This window comes from Balearica regulorum, chromosome 3, assembly GCF_011004875.1.
Source record: "Balearica regulorum gibbericeps isolate bBalReg1 chromosome 3, bBalReg1.pri, whole genome shotgun sequence".
In the NCBI taxonomy this organism is placed as follows: Eukaryota; Metazoa; Chordata; class Aves; order Gruiformes; family Gruidae; genus Balearica; species Balearica regulorum.
In genome coordinates, this window is record NC_046186.1 from 112,071,873 (window position 1) to 112,098,424 (window position 26,552).

At 43.0% G+C, this 26,552-nt stretch overlaps 2 protein-coding genes across 2 annotated transcripts in view; one reads left to right on the forward strand and one right to left on the reverse strand.

Annotated features, from left to right (window-relative positions):
• Window positions 1-26,552, reverse strand: part of MGME1 (mitochondrial genome maintenance exonuclease 1) — a 215,286-nt gene that overhangs the window by 2,511 nt on the left and 186,223 nt on the right. The window contains exons 2-4 of the mRNA XM_075749491.1: window positions 2,127-2,747; window positions 712-934; window positions 101-233 (exon numbers count right to left, since the gene is read on the reverse strand). Coding sequence (XP_075605606.1) covers window positions 101-233; window positions 712-934; window positions 2,127-2,664 — 894 coding nt within the window. The 5' untranslated portion in view covers window positions 2,665-2,747. The remainder of the gene's footprint in view (window positions 1-100; window positions 234-711; window positions 935-2,126; window positions 2,748-26,552) is intronic.
• SNX5 (sorting nexin 5) lies at window positions 8,177-25,465 on the forward strand. Its single transcript, XM_075749472.1, has 13 exons — window positions 8,177-8,324; window positions 17,181-17,285; window positions 17,814-17,924; window positions 18,506-18,627; window positions 18,959-19,082; window positions 19,694-19,789; window positions 20,651-20,756; window positions 20,837-20,912; window positions 21,759-21,798; window positions 21,883-21,969; window positions 22,903-23,062; window positions 23,802-23,887; window positions 24,894-25,465. Exons 1-13 carry the CDS (start codon window positions 8,292-8,294, stop codon window positions 24,939-24,941), a joined length of 1,194 nt encoding a protein of 397 aa, XP_075605587.1. The 5' UTR covers window positions 8,177-8,291; the 3' UTR covers window positions 24,942-25,465.

Here is a 26,552-nt window from a genome sequence, read left to right on the forward strand (position 1 = left end):
AGTTCCATGATGGACAGCAGATGCTAAAGGCAGTAGGTGGGGAGAAATGAAAATAATGTGGACGCTGCTGCTTGTCCTGGCAGGTAGCAGGTCTACTGACCTGGAAGTCATAATTGGCATCATGATTTATGGCTCCAATATATGCTGCAACCTGTAGTGGGTTGTCAAAAGTATTCTTCAGAGACGGCTTTGGTTTCTCTGAAGTTTTCCAGTCAATCACACACAACCGGCCTCTGCATAAGAGAACAAGATAGGACAATATTTTAAACTTAAGTTTAGTCACAGTGAGAAATAAGGCATGGGATAGCAAAGAAAGGCGTATCACTCTCAGCCTGTTTCACTCTGATGCCATGTTGCTCATTCTTATGCCCAGTCTAAGCAAGTCTCTTCCACGCTGGTCATTTAGATCACAAAAATCAAGACTTACTGATATCTGCTGCAGTTCCTGGCAACTGCTGAGGAGCACTTAACCCTACCTGGCTCATACCCTGCTCCAGAAAGGAATTCTCCATAAGGAGCAACAGCACTTCTGTCATCAGGTTCATCCAGGTGAGTTCATTCATTTCACCCCTCATACAAGATCTTTTCAGCTTCCCTCCAGCAGATCACCAACACACCTGCACCAGCCTGGGTGGGACACAGCCTCCCACACACCACAGAGCACCATGCAACGCTGGCATTACCAGGTTTCTTAGAGAAGCAGTACCTCACCGATACTTAGCCACGCAGTCTACCAGGCCCAGATACTGAAGAGTCTCATGCTGAACGGCACTTTCCAGAGCTTTCACTTCGCTGATATCTTTTAAGACGTGTTGCACACTTGATAAGTAGCCGGAAATAGCAACATCTTCTCCCTGATCCTTAGCTGCCACATCTTCAGACAGGAATATAGATTCCAAAGCTGCATGAAAGAGCTCTCCTTGGAGGAAAAGATCTAAGAAAAATGTGAAAAAACTCCACACTTTAGACACTACTCATAATACCTGATGGACTTGTATTCTGGATATTACACAACATGGCTCTTAAACCACTGGTTTTTGCAGTGAAAGCTTGAGGATGTGGGGAGGAGAAGAGAATGAGGCAGAAAAATAAATTGTCAACAGTGAAATTAGTACCTCTTACGTTAATGCTTACTTCACTTTTTCGGTCTCACTAATTCCTCAGAAACAAAATATGATTTTTAATTTATTGTTTAGTCAAAGGCATTTGTGAATTTCCATGAATTAAAAATACTATTCTAGGCTACTTTTGCGCCATTTGCTGCTTCTGCTGTGTTGGTTCATTTGAATGGAGCTAATCTCCTCCTGAAATGTGTGGGCATAGTTCTAGGAGTAAGGGCCTATCTCAGAAATTATTCCAAGATAGATAAACTTTAAATAGCTATGTAACATTTGTTATGCCACCTTATTCACTGAAATGCTCAGTAACTAAAAAAGCATAAACCAAGGATATTCAGTTTTATAAAGCATAATAATGCATGTAAGGAGTGCTCGGGTACTTATCAACCCTACTACAAGAGGCTACCTACTATCCCCCCGGTCCTCCCAGATCCCCTTCAGCCCTACAGCTTAGGGGAAGTCATCTTTGTAGGTCTTATGAAATGAAAACTTCTAAATGCATGGCAATTTCACAGCAGAGGCTATATAGATATATACTGGATAAACTAAATAGTTACTGAGGAACTTCAAAATAAACAGCAAGACACATAGTTTTTTAAACACTCAAGGTAACTATTTCAGAATGCTTATTTCTGTCTTGTTACAAAGTACCTTTGTATCTGCAAACAGGCTCAATAACATCAGCTGGAAAATACCTATTTGTAAATAGATACTATCAAATAGACAAATAAAGGAGAGGCAGACAGGATAGAGCAAAGAATGTCTACAGTCTAATTCTTGTTTCCCACACAATTCTGAATCCATTTTAGTAGTCCCAGAACAAAGAGCTTAGATTCATTGATAACAGGTGCACTCACAATATGCTCTCACCCCTTGAAATTAAAACAACTTAATGCATTTCCAAAACACTTGATTTGTAGGGCCAGATATTGCAGCTGTGCTAGCACACCCCAGCCAGCTATCCAGACTACTGCTTCTACTTTGTAATCACACCGCAGTTGGACTTACTTTTAGTATACTCCGCAAACCCATCTTTTCCAAGTTCCAGTATCATTTTCTGCTTCCATCTTTCCAGATAAAAGGCTTGCTGTGGAGACATAGTCTGTTGAAGAACACGGGTAACACTGGGCATTTTCGTTTTTTGTAAAGAGATTTTCATGGGGAGGGTTGAATCACTGTTGAGAAGCGGAATTCTCTTGTTGGGGTTTATTAAAGGAACCCAGTTCTTGGGAGTTTTTGTTTCAGCTTTAACTGGAGGTCTGTGTTTAGCTGGTGGCCCATATAACAAATTGTCTTCTTCAAATATTGTTTCTGGTGTTTGGGCGCTGGTTTTGTAAGATGTAACAGAGCAGACCAAGTTCTTGTATTTTTCTTGGTCAACTTGTTCATAACTGTTCACTTTTTTCTTCTTACTATAAAGACAAGTGGAGGTAGCCAGACACAAATATGGGAATTGCTTTTGGCAAAAAGGTATTTGAAAAAGCATTTCCAGTCTCCCAGATTTCCTGGACAGTAGCTGTAGGAATTTCATTCTGACGAGAAGCATTTGTGAGTAGTTAGGATTTTCTTTCTTCTGTTAGGAACAGTCTGTAGGTTACCATATTTTCCCCCCTGTGGAAAAAGAAATTTGTGATTTCCAGAGTCATAAAACTCTACCATCAACCTATTTTTGCCCTTTGCCAAAGAACTGTTGTGGTCATAAAGTGCCTTCATACACTTTATGCCACCAAAATTCCGTCAGATAAATAATACAATAAGAGAAAGAACCAATAAACAATGAAAAGAGGAAATGATCCCCAAAAGAACAGCTGCTGGTCTGCAAAATCTGCAACAGGGCGAACGCATAAAGATGTTGCAAGTAGCAAATGCTGCAGCAGAGGATGCACTTATAGCAACAGTATCAGAACTGTCCTGAAAGGAGACACAAAAAACTGATCCGCAACAAACACCCCCCTGAAAGAGGGAGGGGGAAATAAAAAAAGGCTATGCAGAAGAGAATGAAACAAATCCATTGTTACGAGGTATTAAAACCAAGTAAGTTTATAGTGGATGCCCAACTTAAGGGGATTGTGGGGACAAAATACCTTTTGAAGAATAAAACCACATTTTTCTTCTGCATACCTAGGAGAAAGCAGACAGCAGCAGTATACGCATGTTGAAACTGGGAGACCAGAAACTGGGAAAGCCAAAGAAAAACCAGATATACTGCAAGTATAAAAGATTTATTTGAATCTGAAGAAAGATCAGAGTAAAATATAAAAGTATTTTTCCAAACTGAGTTTCAAACATCATTGTGTTCTAAGACGCTTAGGAAGTTCAAAAGCAAAACCAGTATACCAGAATTACTGTCCACAGCACAGCTTTCAAAACTGAATTGTAACTTCAGTGCTAAGTCCTAGGAAAGTTTATGGTCATGGATAAAATGTAAACACTTGAATAGTGGTGTTTAAATCAACACTAAATACTTGCAGAATTGAGGCCCTATTCTCCTACTGAAAGTTATCTGCTTATCATTACAAAGTTCCTTTCAAATCCACTGCAAACAAAGAATATAGGCAACGGCACAGTGCCAACTAACATCAGCATTCTGTTCCTGAAAATACTTCAGTGTTACTCTTTTCTTTCCCCACACAGCACTTGATACATTGCCCAAGCCATAGGGGCCACAGAAAACAAAAATACAGCAGTAGGAGTTATTTTGTATGGACAGATCCTGCACTCATGCAGAACTGCAGTGACACCAATGTGTGGGTGCAGGCATCTGTCGCACAGAACAGTTTGCAAAAACAGGGCTGTATCGGCTGCAGCTGACCAGATCAAGGCATCTTGTAACAAGAGGCTGAGACCTTGGACTCTGGTTCCACAAATATTGTTCTTCAGCCGTGAAGGACAAAGCCCTCCAGCTGCGGATGTTTAATAAGGAGTAGGCAGATACACTGCTTTTTTCTTTACTGCCTTTACTTTTTCACATTGACTTTGTATGGTTTGGGCAAATAACAACTGTTCTGTAACCTGATGGCATGTAACGCGATACAAAATTAACCTGTCAAAAGCAAATCTGAATGAGGAAAACACAACTAGGTTGGATCAGAACTTTGTGTCACATAGCAGTGGCATTTCTGACTCAGTACCAGGTGCCCTACAGCCAGATTTGCCATACTGTTGTTAGATGGTCTCACTCAGTCTTTAGTAACGGTTTCATATAATTACAATGCATATGAATCAAAATAGTTAATGATTTTAAAACTGCTTCATGGTCTGTGAGTAACAGAGGAAAATACCAAAAGTACCAACTAGTTAATTCTGCTACTGACTTTTAAAAGTCTGATTAGATACAAAGCAAGCTATCTTACAAGGGAAACCTTACCATTTAAGATATTTCGAATGTGCCACTTCCCTTTTTTAATCATCACTTCATACTTAATCAAATCTAAATCTGCTTTCCTTCTCCAGCAGAACTAGGCTAGCTGGTGGGGTTGCACCTATGTTCTCATTTTCCAGTGATCAACGGCAAGAATGGACATGACCCTCTGAGCATCCTCTGACCTTCAGATTCCTGTCAAAACTACTCTCCTGCCTGCACACGAGAAAAGTGGTCAGGTGCATTACGAAAAGACAAACCAGACAATTTCAACCATTTTATTGCCACAAAAGTTTGCAAGTTTTGGAAAAAAAATTAAAAAAAAATAGCACAGCCTGCTTTAGACAGGTTAGCAGCAAGAAATTGGACTATGTGCTATGACTTAAGTTCTGCCCTGCTTCATTTCTTGTACACGTGAGGAAGTTTTAGAAATTTAGGTGAAACAACCAAATTTTGTTACCTATCATTTCTCATATGATGTCAAAAAGCTGTTTCTACAGCTTGCTAAAAATTTTGTAACAGCATAAAGAAGTACTTTTTATGAAGTATACAAGTTTCACTTTTTCAGTTCTTGGGTTTTCAGTCAGTGAATTTTGTATGTCTTCACTATAACTACCAATTGTTCTGATAAATTTATTTTTAAGAAGCTCCCCATGTTTTGTCATTTGAGTATTTTAAAGCAGATCACTTCTGCAAAGCTGCTATGCCAGCATTGACAGCAACTCATTCTTCTCAGAAGACAACCACATTTTTAAGAGATTTTTTTGGTGTTCGAATCGAATCGGTTACCTGACAGAATCTGCCCCTTGCTGAAAAAAGAAATAATGAGTGATATGAGCACGTTATAACACGTTTGCTGCAGGAGGTAACATAAACCAATAATAGCAGCAAAGGGATACGTAAAGGTCAGGCTTTAATACCATAAGCCAATTGTTTCACTGTATTTTCTCATCACAAAAAGCAGTGCAGAAAAAATAATCTCTCCTCTCTCAGAGTTTACTTCTAAATAGAGCTGCTAAAGCTGTGATTTAAAATAAAACAGGAAAAAAAATACTCTTATTCCAACGTAATAGCATCCAAGCTTGTAGTTTCACAGGCTATTGTTTGATGACCATTAATATGCTTACCCAAGTGTACTAATCAGAACAGAATAAACACTGGGTCAATGACTGTGTATTTGTTACATTATCCAGAGCACAAAAGAAAAAGTTTATTCTGGCTTTGTGTCAGCTGCAGGAAGCAAGATGATACCTGATTCAGCATAAAGTTAACTTGTAGTAAGCTGCCCTCTCAAATATTTTTAAAGGAATAAATTCATACCAGGTCAGTGTTTTGAATCATAGGGCTATCAAAATATGCAATGCTACGAGGCCTAGAGCTAATTTACTGTAACACTGATGCAGTCTTTCAGTTATGTCTAGTATGAATTTTACATTAACAGCCTGTATTTTTCTGGAGTAATATCTGTGGAAATGTTTGTGCACTCTATGAACTGAACCACCAGGAAAGGGAGAGTCTGTCAGCTGCTGTGCTGTTCTACAAAAGGAAAGAGATTCTAGGATTGCTAAGAAATAAAGAATGCTTGTATCTAGCGGAATAAAGAATCATGTGTTTTTCAATAAATCACAGTGGCATTTCCATGCAAATAACTTACATTCACAAGAAAGAAAAGGAGTTGGAGTGTCTGGATTGACTCTTGTACGTAAAGAACAGAATTTAATTGGCATTTCTCTCTGGGGAAGCATCTCCCTTCTCTCTGAAACAGTCTGCGTTCGAAGACTGGTAGAATTGCTTCAAGTATTGCATGATGAGCCACACTGGAGAACTGAACACAAATAAAATAACCTGGGGAAAAAAAAGAAAAAAAGAAGGACTTCTCTTAAGTTTCCCAAGCTAGTTGACTTTGCAGTTCCAACTGCACTAACATAACTGAAGAAGTTTTTCCAGGATAGGAATGAGTGGACCAAGTGAGGGAAACAAAAAGGGTTACTTAAGAAAATGTTCACATCCATAAAAACCTTCCTCCAACTATGGTTTAAGACAATAATCAGTAGAGCTTTTTCTTCAGTCACTATCAAGCAAAAAAAAGCACTAGTTTACTTCAGAGATAATAAGAAAGAGCACTACTAAACACAGGTACAGATCTGTTGCCCTCTGTCCCTTATTTGAGGGGAGCAAATCCACTGCTGAAGGTATAATTGTAAGTTAACATCAGAAGTTTTTCTCTGGGAAGAAGCATTGCTGCTTGATGTAGAGAGACAACAGTAATCTATCTTCTTGGTTGGAATAACCACTTTCTCTTTTTTCTAGTTACAATGTAATAATGCAGGGCTTTGACAGCTATATCAATAGAATTTGCACATTTGCCTGTTCCCTGCCTCCACCTCTCCTCCTTGGTTCCTTGCAGTTTGCAAGATAAATCACTGAACTTATCCAGGTCAAAAATACACCTCCCTCTTTTGGGAAATTAAGAGCATAGGGAGAAAAAGGAAATTTTAAAAAAATAACAAAAAAAAAATTAATTTAGCAACCCAGATTAAAGCACAAGCCCACAGAGCTCCACTGGACCAGAGAGACAAGAAGCTTCAGCACTGGGAAGAGAATTAGCGGAAAATAGGGTTGTAACAGACAGTCAGGGGTTTTGGCAAAGCAATCTGTGAAACAGCTGGCCTAATCTCAGTGCCCTCCAGTAGACAGACAACCTTTCCACGTAGGCACCAGATGCCTGAAAATCCCAGACAGCGCTGGACAGCTTACACTTGTGCAGGCCTTCCCTCTCACTCCCTGAGGGATAAGTCACTCTGGGCAAGAAGCCCTGCTTGACGCCAGCCTGCCCCACTGCCTCAGCAGGCATGCCCACCCAGCCCCGCCATGCGGCCCGCTCGGTGTCAGACCCGGGGACGACAGGGGTGGGCACACGTTTGCCAGGCGTACGGTTGGGGTGCAGGGGTACACCTCAGGGGGAGGGAGTTGCAGGCCCAGCAGCCGGGGCAAGCTGCTGCTCTCCCCCAGCTAACCCAGGCCTGGTGGAGATGCCGGAGTTGAGGGAGCGCCTTTTCGCCTCACCACCACAGCTACCAGCGGCCCAACAACCTCAGTCCGCCGGTCCCCTTCCCCCCCACCGCGGACTGCTACAGGCGGCTACTGCCGCCGCTGCTGCTGCCGCCGCCTCCTTCGCCACCGCCGCCAGCCCGACCCCGACCCTAAGCCCCCTCACGAACAGCAGCCCCGAAGAACAAAACACAAGGCAACCCTTACCTCAGCGCCGCGCTTCCCGCCGCTGCCACGCACAGACACAGACACCTGTGCGCAGGCGCGCTCGGGCCACCGCCAGCGCGCTCACTGCGCACGCGCACGCCCCGCGGTCTGCCGGGATTTGTAGTTCTCCCCCGCCGCCAGGCCTGGTCCCTCCCCCGCGCTGGAGCTGGAGGGAGCTCGACGCTGGAGCCCCCGAGAGCGATTGTGAGGGAGGCGTGCCTTCTTTCTTTCGCTTTTTTTGAACATTCTTTGAAAACTTCTAAAAAGAATACCCGAAATCTTGAAAAGCGAAGGGAAAAACCCCAACATTACGCCACCATCTTGGATGAAGGCAAGCGGCACCCTGCCCTTATCCAAGATGTCCGCCACCCCTGAGGGGGCGGCCGCCGTGGCCTCCACCGGGAGCGGGGCCCGCGCGGGGGCCGCCGGGACGGTGGGGGTGTGTCGCTGGCGGTGTGAGGCGGTCGCGGCTCCTCCCCGGGCTATATGAGGAGGAGGCGGCGGCGGTGGCGGGGAGGAGGGTGGTGGTGAGCGGTTGGTCGTGCTTGGGCGACATGGCTTTGCTCCGGGAGGACGCGCAGAGTAAGGTGAGGGCGGCGGCCCGGGCCCGGCTGAAGGGAACTGTGGGGGTGCGGCCGGGCTGAGGGCCGCGCTCAGTCCTGGGCTGGCCTCGCGGGGCGTTAATTATTGGGTTTCTTAGCCCTTGTGCTGCTTGCTCCCTGTGCCCAAGGTCCTCTGAGGGCAGGTGATCAGCGTATAGCTGCCCAGGGTGAGTGTGGTGTGCTGCCTCTGAAGGAAGGGGTGCCTGGAGAAAGATAAAGAGGGGGGGAAATAAAAACAGGGTGGGGAGGAGAAGGGCTCTGCAGCTGCCATAAGGCAGTGCAGGCTGTGAATGGGCCGTCTAGTTTGTGGTGGGAGCAGGGTGACAAGCTGGGCCTGCTGGTGGGATGCAGGAGCTGGACCTGTTTGTCAGGACTTCTGGCTGGGGGCTAGCAAGGAAGTGCTGTAAGTGCTTCTGCTAGAGATGTTTAAACTTGCTGTTTCTCAGTGGGTGAGCTGCCTTGTGTGTCTGACCAGCCTTCCTAGTTGTGTGGCCTGTGTTAATTAGGCTGTCACTTCAGCTGTGGCACCTCTTTCCTTTGGCTGTCACATCTGTAGCTGACTTGGTTTTCCTTTCTCTGTAGTAGCATTGAAGCTTTAAGCACCAAGGAGGCTTATGTCTTGTCTTTGAGGGAGCATGGGGTGTTACCCAGTGTTGAGGCTCTCAACCTCTCAGAGAAAATGCAAATTAAATGATAAAACAGGAACTTTGTGAATTAATGTGTGTGTATGTAGACAGTGTTTGAAATTATTTCTCATACTGGACAAGCTGCCTGGCTTAATCTACCTAGTCTACCTGTAACTGTGAGCTACCTACTTGATTTACATTCAGATGCAAAAGTATGAAGTTTTTTGTTGTGACTAAGCTTAACTCACTTGCAGGAAGATGACTTGTGTGTTAAGTTGTTAAGGCTGCTTAAGTCTCTTTAGTCTGTGTTTTCTCCAGCCTTTTGGAAGATGTATATAGGCTGACTTTTTTTAGATAACATCCTTTCATCTGCTTCTCTTGTATATGAATCTTTTAAAACAATCTTAATCCAGTAGAAGCCTCAAAAGTTTGAATAGATGTTTTCTAGTTGTTTGTTTTGAGTTGTAAACTAGGTGGTTATTTAACCTTTTTCTGCTGCATGTGAAACTACTAGTATTAAAGTGTCTGCCACTTGAGAATATTGAGTGAAAGTCTTGATAGGCTTGCAGGGTGTGGAGGGGAAGGTAAAATATCAACTGTCTTGCAGCAGTTGGTAACTTTGGGTGCTTATGCGTCCTTCCTAACTTAGCAGACAAGAATGTTGGGGGGAGGGGAAAGTATTCCCATGGTGAGGGCTGGAGTAGCTTTAAGGTCTAATGCTAAATGGCCAAAGATTAACTACCTTGTTTCAGGTAGTAGGGCTCTCTTGGTATTTCAGCAGTAGGGGGGAGGATAGGCGTATTTCTATCTTGTCTGTTCCTGTTTAGGTAGGGAAACAGCAACATGGAACCGGTGTGTGGCCAGTAGATAAAAGCTTATGCCTGTAAAGGAAGCTTCATTAGGTATTAACCTTGAATAGGAATCATTGGTAACTATAAACAGAAAAACTGACCCTGAAGTGGTGAAGCAGGAGAGGATCAGGATATGTAGGAAGAGGAAGGGAGGTTAGGATAAGGATGATTGGAAGTGCAGTGGGAAAGATGGTGTAATCTGTCATGGGGAGGAAAAGGCACTTCAGAAAGTGAAGTGAGTAGTGGGACTGCCAAGCTAAGCTTGTGCAAATACCCTGGTATTTCTTAATGTCAGTGGCTTGATAGTATTTTAAAGGCTCCAGTCTGCAGTTAAACTGTTCTAGATCAAAATACTGGGAGTGAGTATTGTAGCTTTTCTTTCTCAGAACAGTCAGTGGAAGACAAAATGACAAGTCATGGCCTGGCACTTGCTGTTATCACTCCTGAACAGTGGCTCTCTGTGCTAGGCAACTTCTGCTACATGCTCTGGAAAGAATGGGGGCCTACTAGATCTTGCTTACACTTAGCAAGAAAACAGCTTCTGCATGCTGCTGGGCTCAAAAGCAAGTAGGGACATGAACTGCTAACAGGGTGAAAGCTACTGGATAAAGATAATGCACTGTCAAGGGCATATAGCCTCCGTGAAGCTGGCCCAGCAGTTTGGGCTGGTGACACGATTTCAGATCCATAGGAGGTGGAGAGCATGGTGAGGCTGCATTGCTGAGACTCCCTACCACCAGCTCTGGCCTTGCTGCAGGGGGTCAGCAAAACATTGCTTAGGTGTTTGCTTCTGTTGCACAATTTTCATTTTAGCTGGGCGTGCTTCATGTTACAGATGGCACATGGGCTAAAAGTGCTTAGCCATAGGTTGTGCTCTGCAGGCAGACTGTTCCAGCAGGGTGGATTTGACCTGCACTGCCAAAGCTGTTGCTTGACCCCTTGAACTGAGTGTGGGTGTTCTGTGTGCTGCTAGGTGGAGCAAGGTGAGCTAGAGAGGCTTTTGCTCGGACTGTGGTCTCCTTGAATGTTGATAGTATCCTTCCTGCAGCTCCCTCCCTCTTTAAGGAGGTGTGTGACCATTTGGTTTCTGCAGAGAATGATGCAGAGATCCCACTGACAGGAGAGCTAAGTGATCAGGCCAGCTTATTGCACAGCCAGTGGCAACAGGTGCTCTGGCTATAGAGGCTGCCTTCTGCTTACTTGGCAGGCACCGCACTTGGTGAGGAATGCTATTTCAATGTGACTAAATTGAGCTGTTATTCCCTTTTTTATCTTTGTTCTAAGCAAAATAATTAAACCATTGCATCACTGGAGTTTTACAGTCCAAAGTCACAAATTTGGGAAAGTATTTTCTATAGCATAAGTAGCAACATGAAGACTGCTTCAATTTTCCCAGTTATATGTAACTTGGACTGTTTCAGCTGAATGTCGGAGCTAACAGCAAGTCTGCTGTGAAGGCTGCAAAATCAAAGCTTCATATTGACTGTGGCTCTTTAATGCTCCGTGCATGCCATGTACTTTCAGACATATTTATAGCATCTTGATTAAAGGGAAACTTAAGCAACTTGTGCAGAATATGACTGAAACATAGTTCCAGCAACTAATGCCACTAATATCTGCTGGCCAGATATTCTGAAAGTCTACTGGTTAACTCCTGGGTGTCAAAACAAAGCCCTCTGGAACTGAAGGCTCTGTATAAACTGCCAGAAAGCATCATGATCTTTTAGTGCTCTCTGGAGAGCACTTAAACTGGTTTAATTAGAAAGACTACTCTGTAAAAAGTAATGGATGCTGGGTAGTGTCAGATGTAATTACTACTGAAGTCTTGTATGTCACTGTTGCTTGAATGACAGCAGGGAGGTGATCAGTAAGAGGAGAGGCTTTTTAATAAGGTAGCTGGCAATAAGCAGAAAGCGCTGTGACATGTAAATCCTTGTGGAAGGGCTCCTTGTTCTTTTTGGAAGCCTGGCTGTGTGGAAAACACGCGGATTAATCTGATTTTTGAGAACAAATACGGATTCTTATTTCACCAGCGATCGGATGTTGTACGCAGTTGCTTGCGCTGGCAGATTCTTTTGTTAGAATGCAGAAGTAACATCGAGTCATCTAGAACTGATGCTAAAACTGCAAAGGGCGTAATTTTAAAGTAGTGGTTCAGGCCACTCAACAGAACTAAGCAGCTTCAGTGGCTGAGGGCTTTTCCTTCCAGTGGATCCTTGCAAGCATGAAAATGTGTTTACACTGGATGAGGCCTGATAAGAAACTTAGGTCTGCCCAGCTGAAGCCTGGGTAGCTGATGGTCATCACTGGATTGTACTTAAATGATCCAACTCTCTTGTTGATTAGGGTTTTTTAACATCTCTAAGCAAATGCTGTAAAACTGTACCTGGATTGGTCATAGTAATGCTCTCTGCTGTCTCTTCTCTTGGTCTTTCAGATCGGGTGATTATGATAGTGTCCTAATTAGTACCATAATATCTATTTTTAGTCTTCTGGTCCTGAAGCCTAGAAACATTAATTAATATCACTGGCTGTTATTCTGGAGAAGTCTGCTTGATGTCTTGTTCTAATTTCCAGGTCAGACAGTCGTGGTGGACAGTATCTCTACTGAACAGGGAAAAGTGGTTTTTTTTTCCCTTGAATCTCCTAGGAACCCTGGGGATCCCAATAAAAGTCACTAAAGAGGCATGCGCCTAAAAGTAGGGAAGGCATCAGAGCAGCTGTAACAGTTGCTGTAGTCATTGCAAACCAGAAGCCTCTAAGCTGTTTCTGAGAAAGGGAAATGAGAGGTGAACATGGGGATGCTGTACTGCGTTTGGGTGAGTGTTTCAGTTTCCAGCCCAACCCAGCCGTTTCCCCACTGTACTGCTCCAGGAGTCACCATCCTCTGTAGCTCTTTGAGCATGTGCTGCAAGTAAGGAATAATGTCTCACCAGCTGCTGAGATTGGATTATATTCCCTCAAGGGTATGGGACAGCAGGCTGGTTTCTGGTAACTGGGATGGGGAAACTTCAGTTCTCTTGTCAACTGCCTGGAGTACAGGGAAGAAGCAGTAACATCCTAGCAGAGAAATGTCTCCAGGCATGGCAGGCCAGAGAGCTAAGACAGTGTTTTCCTGGGAACATCATTGGTTGGGTGCCTGCTGTGATAAAGGAACAAGCCTGGGGCCTGGAGATGAAAGTTTAATTCCTTTGCTCTGCACAGCCTTCATGTGACCATAAGCAAGTTGGTCCTCATTCCTGCTTGTAGGATGGGTGTAGGAGGGATGGTGAAATGAAAGGTCCTGAATGATAAGCTGCTAATGCTGCAGGAGCAGGTGCTTGTGTTGATCAAAGCTTGGTATGGAACATCTGCTCTAGGTGTACTGGGTTAGTGCCTTACAGAGCTGTGATAACAAGAGGGGGCCTTCTTGCTTCCAGTTCACTGGAGAAGTGCTGCCCCAGCACTTTCTGTAGGGAAGCAAAGCATTCCGTCTTCCTGAAGTAAGTGTGAATGCTTTCTGTAGTCTGAACCTTGCTGCTATGATTGTGTAATCCTAAATGTCTCTGGCCTGGAGTTAGGAGCCCACAGTGATGTTCACAGGACTAGAGCAGACCAGTGTTTTTTTTTTAATCCTCTGTTTCTTATGGCTCCAGGTCCTTCACTGAAGACCAGACTCCTGAAGGGTAGAGGTAATAATTCTGTGCTGGCTTCAGTGTTATGCTTGATGTTTGCGCCTGCAGCGGCCTTTAAGTATAGGCTGGATCATGTACACTTTCAGCAGATGTTTAGGGTAGGAGAGGTACAAGATTTTTCTTTCAGCAAGTGGCTTCATGTAGTCCTGAGGGGCAGAATCCCACTGCCGTATATAGGGGTGTTCTTGACTCTTGTGCTGTTTCTCAGCTGATCTCACACTTTGGGCCCTATGTGTAATACATCTACTCTGGAGTGCACAGCTGAGCACTGCTGCTGACTCCCAGTTGCTTCTGTTCAAATAATATCCTGCTGGGGCAACAAGCTCTCTTGTAGTAGCATTTCTGGGCGTTGTTGAAGCTGTAGGTTCTGTGTTCTTGCCCCATTGCCTCTGCAGTTTATGGTGCTAGTGCAGGGGAGAAATGCCTGTGACGTGTAATGCTTTAATTTGGCAAAGCAGTACCATCTTGTGTCCATACCTGCCTTGTATAGGCAACTACTAGGTGTGGAGGGGGGTGAGGACAGCATCTAATCCTGGGTTACTTTCTCAACAACACTTATTAAGAAAGTTCACAAATTCAGGACTGGCTGATTTGTGTAATCCTTTCCTTAGTTTAGCTGAGAGGAAGCAGTTTCCTTTGGCTTATCATACTTTCCAGACTCAGCAGTTTATATTGTTAGCACTGCTGATCCTGTTTGGACAGTAAAGATAAGTAAGCAGGATGCAAAACACTGGGGTCTGCATCTCACTGCTTTGGCTGCAAGTGTTACATGGCTGGGAAACCCTGACCAACTTGCCTTTCATTCAGTTGGCAACAGCAAGCTGTGCTCCCAGTGAAACTAATGTCTGAACGGTGGCCTTCTACCTGTCCTTCCTCTAGTGTTTGAATGGGGCAGCTTCTGCCCAAACCGGTGTCGGTGACCTCTGAACTATGTACCTCTGTACTGTTTGGTCTGTGTCTTCCTAGCAAGTACCAGAATCACATGCCTGTAGGGGAAGTGTAATAATCTGTCCCATGGGGTGACTGGAGAGAAGTGAATGTACTGTTGGAATCCCTGTAATGTTTGGAGTTCCACCATGTCCATTGGGATGTAAGCAGTGCTGGGGCTGCTAGGAACTCTGCTCCAGGGCATGCTCTGTAAGCTCAGCGTTCTTGCTTGCTGCTAAGGCAATATCCAGGATGGGATGAAAGCCTTTTGTCTGACAGAAGTCAGAATGGGAAGCTCAACATGCTGCATACAAGGTCTTTCCACAGTCATAAAGCTTAAAGGTGTATCTTTTACTTACTTCCTCCTAATTCTAGCTAACAGCTGTGTGTAGAAGACAGAAGTCTTTTTAGCATGGATGATGAGGGTACAGTGGCTGGGGTATCCCTCACTTATGCCTGAGAGCCTGATCATAGATGATAGCAGTAACCATTGGTGGTAGTGGGAGTCCAGGCAGGCACTGGCTGGATAGAGGCAAATCCACGCTAGCCTGACAGCTGTGTCCTCTGCAGGGAGCCAGAGAGACTTGTCTACCAGATCTGGACTGCAGTACACAGATGGCCAGACTAGGGGGAGGGAGTTTCCAAAGCTCTTGGAAGCAAAGCTTCACCTTATAAAGGGCAACCTCTCAACAGTTCTTATGCAGCTTTACAGAAGCTTAAGGCAGCATTCAAGCTATCTGTGATATGACAGGATTGCTCAGATGCTGTCTGGCACCATTTGCTTGCGGGCTTTGGTGCTGAAACTTGTGCTTAGCAGGTGGTAGGGGCAAGCTCCTGGCTGATGGGGTCTGGCACTAGTATGCTGCAGGGTGGTGAAACAGTATCAGCTGTGGTCCAGTTCTCTAGCTTGCTTTCCTGGGAAGGCATTCAGAATTATCTCTAAAGGATAACCTTGGGATTCAGCCTGGCTCTGATGGTCACTCATCAGCAAACTTCCTGTGTTGTGACCTTGATCTCCAACAGTTTCTCCCTTATGCAGAAAATAAGAATGATTTGTTAGGCTGCAGCACTGAAAGGAGGGCCTCTTAGAAGACAGATCTCATAGCACAGGAATCACCATAATGCAATAGGGTAAGGTTCCTGCATGCTTCTGGAGTACAGATGACTGAAGCTGGCAATCACTACTGTCTAATAGCTTGTAAAAGTCTATTCCTTGGTATCTAAATATATGATTCTACTTGATGTAAGAACTGGATGTATGCATTAATCTTAGTAATCCATACTGGATATGCTTAAAATTTTTTTGCTTGCTTCTGAGGTCACATAGTGAATTGAAGCCATTTATCTTCAGTGGTTGGGTATAAGTAGTGAAGTACGACTTGATAAAGGAAGCTCAAATTGTAAACCAGAGGGAGAAATGTGCTGGTGGCTATGCTGAATCTTACGGCTTCTGAGTGCAATCTGGCTGCTTCTCCAGTTTCCCAGAACAGGGTGGCATGCTGAGCATCAAGGCCTCATCTCAGGGAGCAAGCGCTGTCCTTGTAAGGGATTTCAATAGCACTATGACTTGAGGATGTTAGTGGTGTATAACTTTGAGCATCTTCAACTAAGAAGGCTATTCCACTGATCTAGAAAAGTTTAACTTGGAATGAAGTAGTAAATACCCAAAGGAAGATGCTGGCTCTGCTTAAGGCTAGTGTGAAGCAGTGTGAAGGCAAGTCTGGTCTTTATTGAACCTGGTATGCTCTGAGATCTCCTGTAAAGGGTTTCTCACATAGCATGCTCAGAAACCTCTTCTGAGCTGCTCTGATTGGAAACAAATAGCATTAAAATGTTGCTAGAGTTCTGTCTAGAATGGATAAGACAAGACCTGAATTTAGGAGAGAAAGATACTTGCAGTTACAAGCAGTAAATAGCTTTTTGTAAAGCAAATGTCAAATGTCTTTGAGGCTAGTTCTTGTACCAGTTTATAGGGGCTTTCCTTAACAGCAAATCCACATTCTAGCGGCAATGAATAATATGATACCAGGTATCCTGAAAATAAGATTAAATAGATGCAGTGATAGTGCCTCAGTGTTCTTGTTCTGGTCCTGCTTCTGGGAAACAGTTGGCTTTTAGACTTTATGGGAGCCTGGAGATATTTCTTGCCCTACTTTCCCCAAGATCAGAGAGAATGTAGTGTCTGTGGCTGTCAGAACAGCTACTGGAACATGTGCAGTAGTTTTGGAAGATCAGAATGGCAGTGGTGGCCAATGTGGGCCTCACCTGATGCTGAAGAAGCATCAGTCTCTTGCCTATGGCTTGCTATTTGTAATAAATGAAAACACGTAATTCTTCTTGCCTTAGATTAAGGCAGGTCTCTGATCTAAGCGTGAGGAAATGGATCACAAGGCTAGGCTTTTGAGCTGTTCTGCCATGTATTTTGGAGGCACAGGATAATGAAGAGAACTTTTAGGGTTGTTGCTATCTTCTAAATGACATAATAGTTTTGGCTTGATACGCTCCAGGTAAACAAGCTGGAGAAGTACTGGAAAGAGGATGCTGCTTTTGAGAAAAGACTTCTAGTGCGAACTCTAACAATGGGTTCTTCAGACTTGATGCTAGCAAGCAGGTAGTGTCAAAGCGGTCTTGATTGCCCATATGCGCTCTTCTGGAGGCAGCAGTTTAGTGCAGTGTGGTTCTTGATGCTAGACTGGTCATCAGCTGTCAACACTAAACCTATTTGATGCTTGACCAAGGCTTATACTGTGAATTCTGTTGCAGCTGAGGTCTGTATCTGTAGACCTGAATGTTGATCCTTCTCTCCAAATCGATATACCTGATGCCCTAAGTGAAAAGGACAGAGTGAAGTTCACTGTGCATACTAAGGTAAGATCATGGTGTAGAAAGTGGCTTTCATAAATGTTATGCAAGTGATCTGTGTATTTCTAACACACATGCCTGTGAAGATGGGCTTGGCAATGAATTAGATGGAGCTTTTCCACTTAAATGCCTGAGAGCATGTATATATATACACACACATATATATATATATGCAGAAACTTCAGATTTCCCAAGACTTGAGTACTCTTTCTGAACAGAGATAAGGTAGCTGATACACTAGATTAGCTTTGCTAACAAATCCTAGCTCAACACAAGAAGGCTGGGGGGGTAGGGGTAGGGAAACCAGCTACTGTGGAACTTCACAAAATAAACTGCATTAATGCTGTTCCACAACAGTGCCTTTTCTTTAAATAGTCTCCTTAGTAGTAAGGCTCTCGAATGAGTGCCAGCTCAGCTAAAAGGGAGTAGGCGAGGCTCTTACTAGGCAAAATAGTTTCCTTTTGGAAATGGACAGAGCTGTTTCTAAAAGCACTAATTTACAAAACAGTAGGGCTTCTATATCTTCTCTTCCAGACTACACTGCCAGCTTTTCAAAGCCCTGAGTTTTCAGTTACAAGGCAGCATGAAGACTTTGTGTGGCTGCATGATACGCTCACTGAAACTGAAGAGTATGCAGGACTCATTGTAAGTACTTCCTAAAAAATGTAACTCTAAACAAAAGCCTATAGCGTTTTAAAGTGCATACTAGTAAGGACATGAAGTCCGATTTACCAATGTTACTAGTGTTTCATGACTCAGGTATTCTATATGTTTCCTTTTGCCTCAATTACAGAAGAATTTGGGTGGTATGGCTCTGTTAACTTTCTATATAGCTTGGAGCAGCAAAAAAAGCTTGATGCTCTGAGGGTTCCTGACTCTATGATGGTATTGATATCTGCCTGAAGATGACAGTGAAATACTCTATTTAATGTAGTCTTTCCTATCATGATTCTTTAGGAGGCCCTGTGGGCCACAGAAGATGGCTGGTTACAGGGTGGATTATATAGGCTGTTTCTCTCAGTTGGTTTCCCTCCTGGGGCAGGAGTAGCACAGAGCTGGGAGGGGCAAATAGGGGCCTAGACATCAACATGCCTCTAGAATACCTGAGTGCAGAGTCTTACTGGCTTGTCATGATGAGGCAAAAGGGCCCCCTTCCAGAGAAAGCTAGAAATAATTTTGGAAAACTTTATTTGCTAACATCTGTCACTAACCAATTCCTTGGCTAGATACCTCCAGCACCTTCAAAACCTGACTTTGATGGTCCCAGAGAAAAGATGCAGAAGCTGGGGGAAGGAGAAGTATCTATGACAAAAGAAGAGTTTGCAAAAATGAAGCAAGAGCTGGAAGCGTAAGTAGAATGAGTCTACTGCCAAAAGCTGCACTTAAAGAAGCCTCCTGGGAGAGCAACTTACTTGGTGGTGACTGATCTTGAGTGTAACTGCTTTGAAGGCTGTCTGCTGCTCCATAATCTTTAAAATCTTGGAGCTGAGGTATTGCCAAAAGTTTCCCTCAAACTGGAAATCATCCTAGCTAGAGAGATTGAAAATAGCTGCTTTATCACTAGCTAGCTATTTCAGAAGCATGCTGTTGAATACTTTCACTGGATAAACTTAAACCAATTCTTTGTATACTGAAGAAGGTGGTACAAGAGAGGAGCTCAGTCTGTTCTTTCCTTTCAGTGAATACCTCGCTGTCTTCAAGAAGACTGTATCATCACATGAAATCTTCCTTCAGCGGATTTCTTCTCATCCTGTGCTCAGCAAAGATCGCAATTTCCATGTTTTCCTAGAGTATGACCAGGATGTAAGACACTTTTTTCCTCTTTCTGAGTGAGGCAAGATGTTAGGAATACTGTTGCTTTTTCTGGGTATTGTCAGAATGTTATGTAAATTTGTGTGCGGCATCAGCAAGCAGATATTGCTAGTACTTCTGTGAGATGATTAAAGGATGAAAGTCTGACCTTTAGACCTTTTTCTGCTAGAAATCTCAGTGTTTCTTAAATCCTAGTCAAGCTGGTTAGGAAGCCAGCTCTGTATATCTTGATATCTCAGGAACAAGTATGGTTCAGGTGTACCTGTGCTGTGGTGCCCAGTCCTAAACTGGAAGAATGGAGGTGTCTTAACGTTAGCGCTGCATCTGTTTTGTCACACCTAATTGAGTGACAGATGTTCCTCCTTACATATCTTGGATCAACTGAGCTGTTTCTGGGGATGGGAAAGATCTGTGGCACAGAATAGTTAAAAAACTTCTAGTCAAACCATTTGTTACATGAGCCATCCCTATACAGCTTATATGGGTATTATGGAGAGCTTGGAAATCAGGCTGCTCTGTCACATGCTAGATATAAAAGTGTCAAAATAGTCACTTTTTTGCCTCGGGATAACTTCAAAGCTGTCTTGGCCTCTCTGTTGCAGCTGAGTGTTCGGAGGAAAAACACAAAAGAGATGTTTGGTGGCTTTTTAAAAAGTGTGGTAAAGAGTGCTGATGAAGTCCTCTTCTCTGGGGTCAAGGTAAGGTAGTTGGTTTACCTCTTTCTTACCCTAATCTTGTTTTGTTTCTTGTTTTCTGCTCCAGGGAAGCTAGTTATGTTTGCTTCAGGCTTGATGTGTGTGAGGCTCAGTTACTGAAGCTAATCTTCCTTGTTACTGCTGTCCCAAGTTGGGTGGAATAGCCTATATTAATTTTGATTTCTGTAGAAATAAGACATTGAAGCTATATGCTGTTAAAAATTTAAGTGTGTATTTTAAGTTTCTGGTAGATGCACAAGAATTACCTTAAGACAAGTTACTGGTGGGGAGGAAGGAATTTTGCTTTCAGCAAATGTGCTATTGGCCTCTTCTATACTTTAGAGTTCTGAACAAATGTGACTTATGGGTTTGTGCTTGCATTAGATAAGATCAAATACCAAAGACTCCTGTAGCTGGTCCAGCTTCAGTTTTTCTATCATTTTGTCTAATAGACTTGCTGTCCTAAACACAATGTCATGAAATATGACAGTGCATATAATCTGTGGTGTGGATGTGAAGCAAGCTTGTAAACTGCTTAGCTGTTGTGTTGCAGCAGGCCTGGGAAATAAAATTCCTGTAGTTGGTAGCCCTAAGGGCTGTCCAATACCAACTTACTGGCTGCTTCATAAAACCTGCAGTGACTGTTTCAAGTCCATCTTCACTTCATTGTGAAAAAGAAGCTTGCCAAACAGCTTGGTTTTGTCAAACCTTTGGCTCAGGATCTTGTCTTGAACTCTGCTCTTCAATAAAGATTGGGCATAAAGCTCTGGTGGCTATGGTTATTTCATTGCCCCTTCCCAAAATAAGGAAGAGCTTGTATTCTGCAGTAATGTAACTGACTTAACAGGTCATACTCTCTTTCAGGAAGTAGAAGACTTTTTTGAGCAAGAGAAGACTTTTCTTGTAAACTACTACAACAGAATCAAGGATGCATGTGCAAAAGCAGATAAGATGACAAGATCTCATAAAAGTGAATCTTTTCAAAGACCTTTCTAAAGACCTTGCAGTCTTACTGATTTGTAGCCTGAAAACCTTGTCTTGTTCTTGCAGATGTTGCAGATGACTATATTTATACTTCAGCTTGCTTGAACAGTCTGGCATTAGAAGAACCTACAGTTATCAAAAGGTAAGCAATTCTGACTGTTCATAAACATGTCCTGAGTCTGGGAATATCATGTTCCTTCTGTAAAATCTGGGGGACTGAGTCTTAGCTGGTTTGAGTTTCTTGAATTGCAAACAAGTGACACTGAAACTTTCTTTCCTCTGATGGTCCTGGTGCAGCAGACCTAACACTATCAATTGCATCTGACTGTTAACTAGCTGATCTCTTGCTAGTTGTGCCCTAGAGCTTAACTGAGCTGGTCATCTAAGCTCCTTCGAAACAGAGGAATCCTTGAATTTTTTCAGGTCACAATCTCCTGGAGAATATGGGAGAGAAAGATTATGCATCTGTGTTCTAATGTGCTGTTAAATACAGCCACAGCTTACACTAGACATGTATTATCTTCTGGACCTTTGAAGTTCCAGAATAGTAGAGGATTTTAAGCTATGGGAACTTATTCACCTTTTCTGAGGTGAATTCTTTCACCTCTCTAAACTTTGCTATCAGTTTACCAAGACCTTGTTAAAACAGTATATAGCTGAATAAACAAGACAGTTCATGCCTCTTGGAGGGTAGCAGCAGGGAAATTCTGCACAAGACCTTTATGGTCTAGAGATCAGTGTTGTTACTTTTAAATGGTGTCTAGCTGCTCAACTGTACTAGTCTGTTAGGTTGAAATCCAGCACCTCTTGCATTGAACCTTTTGTCCCAGTCTTTGCCTAGACCAGAGTCTTTTTTTCAAGCCCTTGTCTGGGTCTGTATGCAGGAGTAAAGTCCAGCCTTCAGCTTCTTGGTTTTCTGCCAATTGATTCTGACATTTATCAGACTAAGAAGTATCTAAAACTTATTTATGCATTTCCCCCCCCCCAGGTACTTGTTGAAAGTTGCTGAACTCTTTGAGAAACTCAGGGTAAGAAAAGCTTTGGGAGGGGAAAGATTCTCTGAACCTGGATATTGCTGATTCCTGTTACATACCAACTGTTCTTTTCTGCAGAAGGTAGAGAGTAGAGTTTCGTCTGATGAAGACTTAAAGCTCTCTGAACTGTTGAGATACTACATGCTCAATATAGAAGCTGCTAAGGTGAGAACAGTTTTCCTTTTGAAGCTTAGCTTTATTATGGGCATGTAGAGAGGAAGAACTCTTTAACTTTCTGTAAGTTAGAGCAAACTGAATTTGAGTCTGCAGCAGTGTTCTAACCCTTCCCCTGCCTGAGTACTCATGACTTGTCAGTAAAACCAATGATGACTAACTAAAAATCCTGAAGTAAATCCTAACTACTAAAGTACTTTATTATGAATATGCAGTAACAGGTGAAGGCTATTGGAGTCTGGACTTCCAAGAGGGGTTTGGAAGACTGATGTGACCGCAAAAGCCTTGCCAGCAACTCTTTTCTAATCAATACTTGACTTGACAAGAGGGTAACTATGCTGAGAAATGGTATCTAGGTATAACCTGATGGGCTTCTTCATTTAGTGTCATACCTCTAATGTCATCTACCCTGGAACGTTCCCTACAGGCTCCCTCTGTGTGGTGTACTGCTATTAGATATCAAGACTATACTGCTGCTAGATTAGAAAGGAATTGGTGCTGGACCTGTACTGCTTCTCATGTCTAGGTTAGTATAGTGCTTCAGTCAAACTGTCAGATCTCCAAATTAAATGATAGCGTATCCCGTACTAGAAGTAGATAGGGAATTCAGAAAGTGCTGTTCCTTCTTAGTGGAGATGCACACCTTATGGAAGGATAAAGCTACTTTAAGGGAACAAGCAATGCCTACAGTAGCCATCGGACTTCCTTGACTAAGGCACAAGTGGCTGTCCTGAAAATCTGATACTGCGCTGGTGAAAGGCTGCTGTTGCTATGCTAAGAGCATAGCAGGTTATAGATACCTGTGGGAAGAAGCAGAATCTGGTGCTGGAAGAAGTGAAACCTGCTGCTGCTAAGGTAGTTGCAACTTCAGTTTGGGAAGTGGTTGTCTTAAGGTTTTGATGCAATATTCCTGTCTACTTTCAGGATCTTCTGTACAGACGTACAAGGGCTCTTGTTGACTACGAAAACTCTAACAAAGCTCTAGATAAAGCCAGACTAAAGAGCAAGGATGTCAGGCTGGCTGAGGCACATCAACAGGATTGTTGTCAGAAGTTTGAAAAAATTTCAGAATCTGCAAAACAAGGTAAAACAGGCTTTGCTGTATTTGTGCTGAAGGGAGATCTTACTGCAGTCCAGACCTTCAACTACTGAAGGCTTCTGAACACTCTCCTGAAGCAAATAGTCTGGACATCATAAGGGCAGTATAGATGCCTGTAAAATTAATGCAGCTAAATGTTTTTAAGAATGATTGTCTGAAGTGGAGCAATGTCAGTACTAGACAGCCTTGACTGTAAGCCCTTAGTACTTGCTTTCCAGGCTGAACTCTTGTTCTCAGCCTCCACCTGAAGGTAACAAATTAGGCTTCTGACTATCTCAATTAGAACTGTGCAAACAGGCTTTTGCTGTGTCCCAGTACAGCCAAGTGCCTCATGCAGTTTCAAACACTGGTTCTTAGTAGGTGCCCTTGGACAATATAAAATAGAGGAAACATGCTTTCACAGTATGCATGCTACTCCTTTAATGTTCTTGATTTTTAAATGTTCTGTGTTCTCACAGAGCTTGTGTGACTGACTTCTGTTTTATTTCAGTTATCTTCCTACAAAACCTTTCTGTCTCAGACAAGCTGTTACCTCACAAAAATGTCAGTATCATGTGATGAATGCATGTTCTGGCTAGGAACAGCAAGACTAACTCTTGAACATTTTGGGGGTCAAATACTGTAACTAGAGCTGTACAACAGAACTCATGAAACATAAGGGCCACTACTGAAACTGCAGTCACGCTTTGTACATCTGTCTTCGTTTGTTTGTTCTTCCCTACAGAACTGATGAGCTTCAAACAGAAGAGGATAGCAGCATTCCGCAAAAACCTAATTGAAATGGCAGAACTGGAAATAAAACATGCAAAGGTGTGTGCTTTTTGGAATTTAACAGGCATAGCTTGAAAGAGAGTACTGTGTAACTTGGAGGGTTTGCAGGGTTCCCCTTAAAACTAGGAAGTGTAAAATAGAATAGTTGGGCTCTTTAGCTGATATCTGAAGAGGGAAAGGAAGTGAAAAACTGTAGTGTAGTGCATACAAAGAACAAAATGCTGACAGTCTTATCTGTCTCGTGCAGAAAGTCTGTTTTCAACTTGTCACTCCTAGGACATCAGCCTATTGCACTGCAAGTGAGAAGTCTCAATTTTGCAGGTAGTACACAACAGCTCACCTAAATTCTCATGAGGCAGCCTCATCTGTGGGGTTTGACCCCTCCTGCATCTAGAGGCAGCTGCTGCCTCAAGTATTCCTGAGTGCTGTGAGAGCACATCCTGCAGCTTGTGATCTAACCATCAACCCTTCTTGCTTGGCTTGTCAGTGAAAGGGGACACTGGCTTTGTAGCAGCCTCTGCCAGTCTTTACTGAGCAGGCTTGAACTAAGCTGTGGAGACCACACCATGTACTACTACCAGCTTAATCCAGGAAAGTGTACACAGGTTTACAGGGTCTGTTAATTTAGTGTAGAGAACAAAGCAGGAAGAGGTAACTGTGCATCCTCAGCTGCTTTTGAAGAAGGAAAGTCTGATTTCCCACTTTGTGATGGTCCTGGACTTCAGTGCTGAGCTGGAACATGACATTTAAAAGGTTTGACAGTACTGCTCAGTTAGGCCCACTTAAACTTACTACTCTGTCTCTTGCCCCTCTCTTTCCCACAAACTGAGTCATGGTTGCAGGCCTGCAGGAAGAGGCAGATTGTATGGTCTGGTTTTGACGCTTTACTGCTTGAATGATTGTCTCTGCAGTATAAGCTCTTTAGAATTGTCATAGTCTACAAATTCATGGGATGGACCTACTATTTTGGAAGCTACTTCATTGTGGGAGGCAGGATTTAAATTATCAGTCACACTCGTCTGAATCTAATTCTCTTCCTTTCCAGAACAATGTCTCTCTCCTGCAAAGCTGTATTGACTTGTTCAAGAACTAAGGCGCCTTATTCTGAAAATGTGAAAAAAGCATCAATTGCACTCAATGGCCAGGGGTAACTTGTTGGCTTGACTTCATTAGCTTAAAATAAATATTGTCACTGAGATTCTGTTTGACTAATACTTAAATAAATTGATAGTGATACTTTGACTTTCTTGGTATAAATGACAGCTGAATTGCATATGAATTGTCTGGATGTAGCTAACATCCTGTTGGCTGATAACTCAAAATGAGTCAAATGTAAGAAATGAATTTGCTGTTGACTGACTTCATCTAGCAGCAAATGTTTTCTGAGAAGAATTTTTTTTGCAGGATCACAAAGTAATCTGTCTCTTCATAGCCCTGATATATTTAAAACTTGCAAGTGGGAGTGACTTATATAAGTGTTGTTATTTTATAAAGTAAATATCTTAACATTCCACTTCCCAGACAGATTTCTACTACAATATATTTTGAATTTCTATAACTACATTCAGTATTTGTACACTTGGGCAATACAGCAAATAAAGATGTCTGATACAACAAGCTGTTGTATGGTAAGACTTTGTGTGGGATGTAAAATGACAAACCAAGGTTTTGGGCACAGAACTCTCACAAATTACTTATCACCTGGAGCTCTTAATTCAGACCACTAGAGATAAATACTTGACTCAATAGGATTGTTCTTGGAATGGGTGTTAACATTAAATATGGGGACTTTAGGTCATATTGCTGTTTGAGTAGCTTTCTTAAACTTTTACTTCCTATATGCTACACATGAAGGAAAACAAGTCTTTCAAAAGCATTGATATGTATAGATGGCTTGGATTCCTTCAGGCTACACTGACAAAATATGAAGCATTGTAACGTTTATACCTCCTGCTAGCAACAAGAGGCTGTTTAAAACTTCAGCGCTTCTGGAAGTGCAGCCCCTACCAGTCTTCTGTAAGTTAAACCCCTTAAACGTAGGCCACCAACCGGGTGCGCACTGCCATAGCTGAGGCAACTCAGCCTATAAACCCCAGGGTCATCTTTCTACAGGTTGGCTATCATTTGGTGTATGTGGATATAAGTCAATGAGCAATACCCTTCTAAAGGCAGCTTTCTGAGTGAGAAGAGTATCTGAGCCTTGCTTAATTTCTTGTGAGTAAACTTCTAATCATGCTCACAATAGGCTGTGTGGCTATACTCTGGGCAGACTCCCTGAAGCAGCTTCAAGCAGAGATGCTCTAAGAATGGGCAGCTCAGTGGCAGTATCTAAGGGTTGTTCAATAGTTTACTTTTCCATGACCTATTGCCTTTTCATTTTGGTACCCATCAAAGCTGTGCAGCTCTGTGTAGCCACATCATCCTGCAGCAGGCTAGCTGAAAAAGTCTGAAATCCGTCTCCTTTTACCTTTTGTTTGACAGGAGCAGTTTCAACTTCTGGTTGATTCAGAGTTTGTGCTCAGCTTCTGCCCAAATAGCTCATTTCCAGCAGCAGCCACATAAGTATAGTGCTTGCCGATATGCGGCCCCTATATAGAAGAGAGCTGGTAGGTAGCATTGCTGTCACCTGTGACATGTCATATGAACTTTGTTCCTAGCCACTTATCCTGGGGCAACTAGTGGTCCCAAGCTGGCAATTCATGCT

Bases quoted from the DNA above. Each gene is read 5' to 3' on its own strand.
- SNX5 (XM_075749472.1), top strand. From the start codon at position 8,292: ATGGCTTTGCTCCGGGAGGACGCGCAGAGTAAG. The intron at 17,925-18,505 runs GTAAGTACTTCC...TTCCTTGGCTAG, and splicing joins AAGAGTATGCAGGACTCATT to ATACCTCCAGCACCTTCAAA. The intron at 23,888-24,893 runs GTGTGTGCTTTT...CTTCCTTTCCAG, and splicing joins TGGAAATAAAACATGCAAAG to AACAATGTCTCTCTCCTGCA.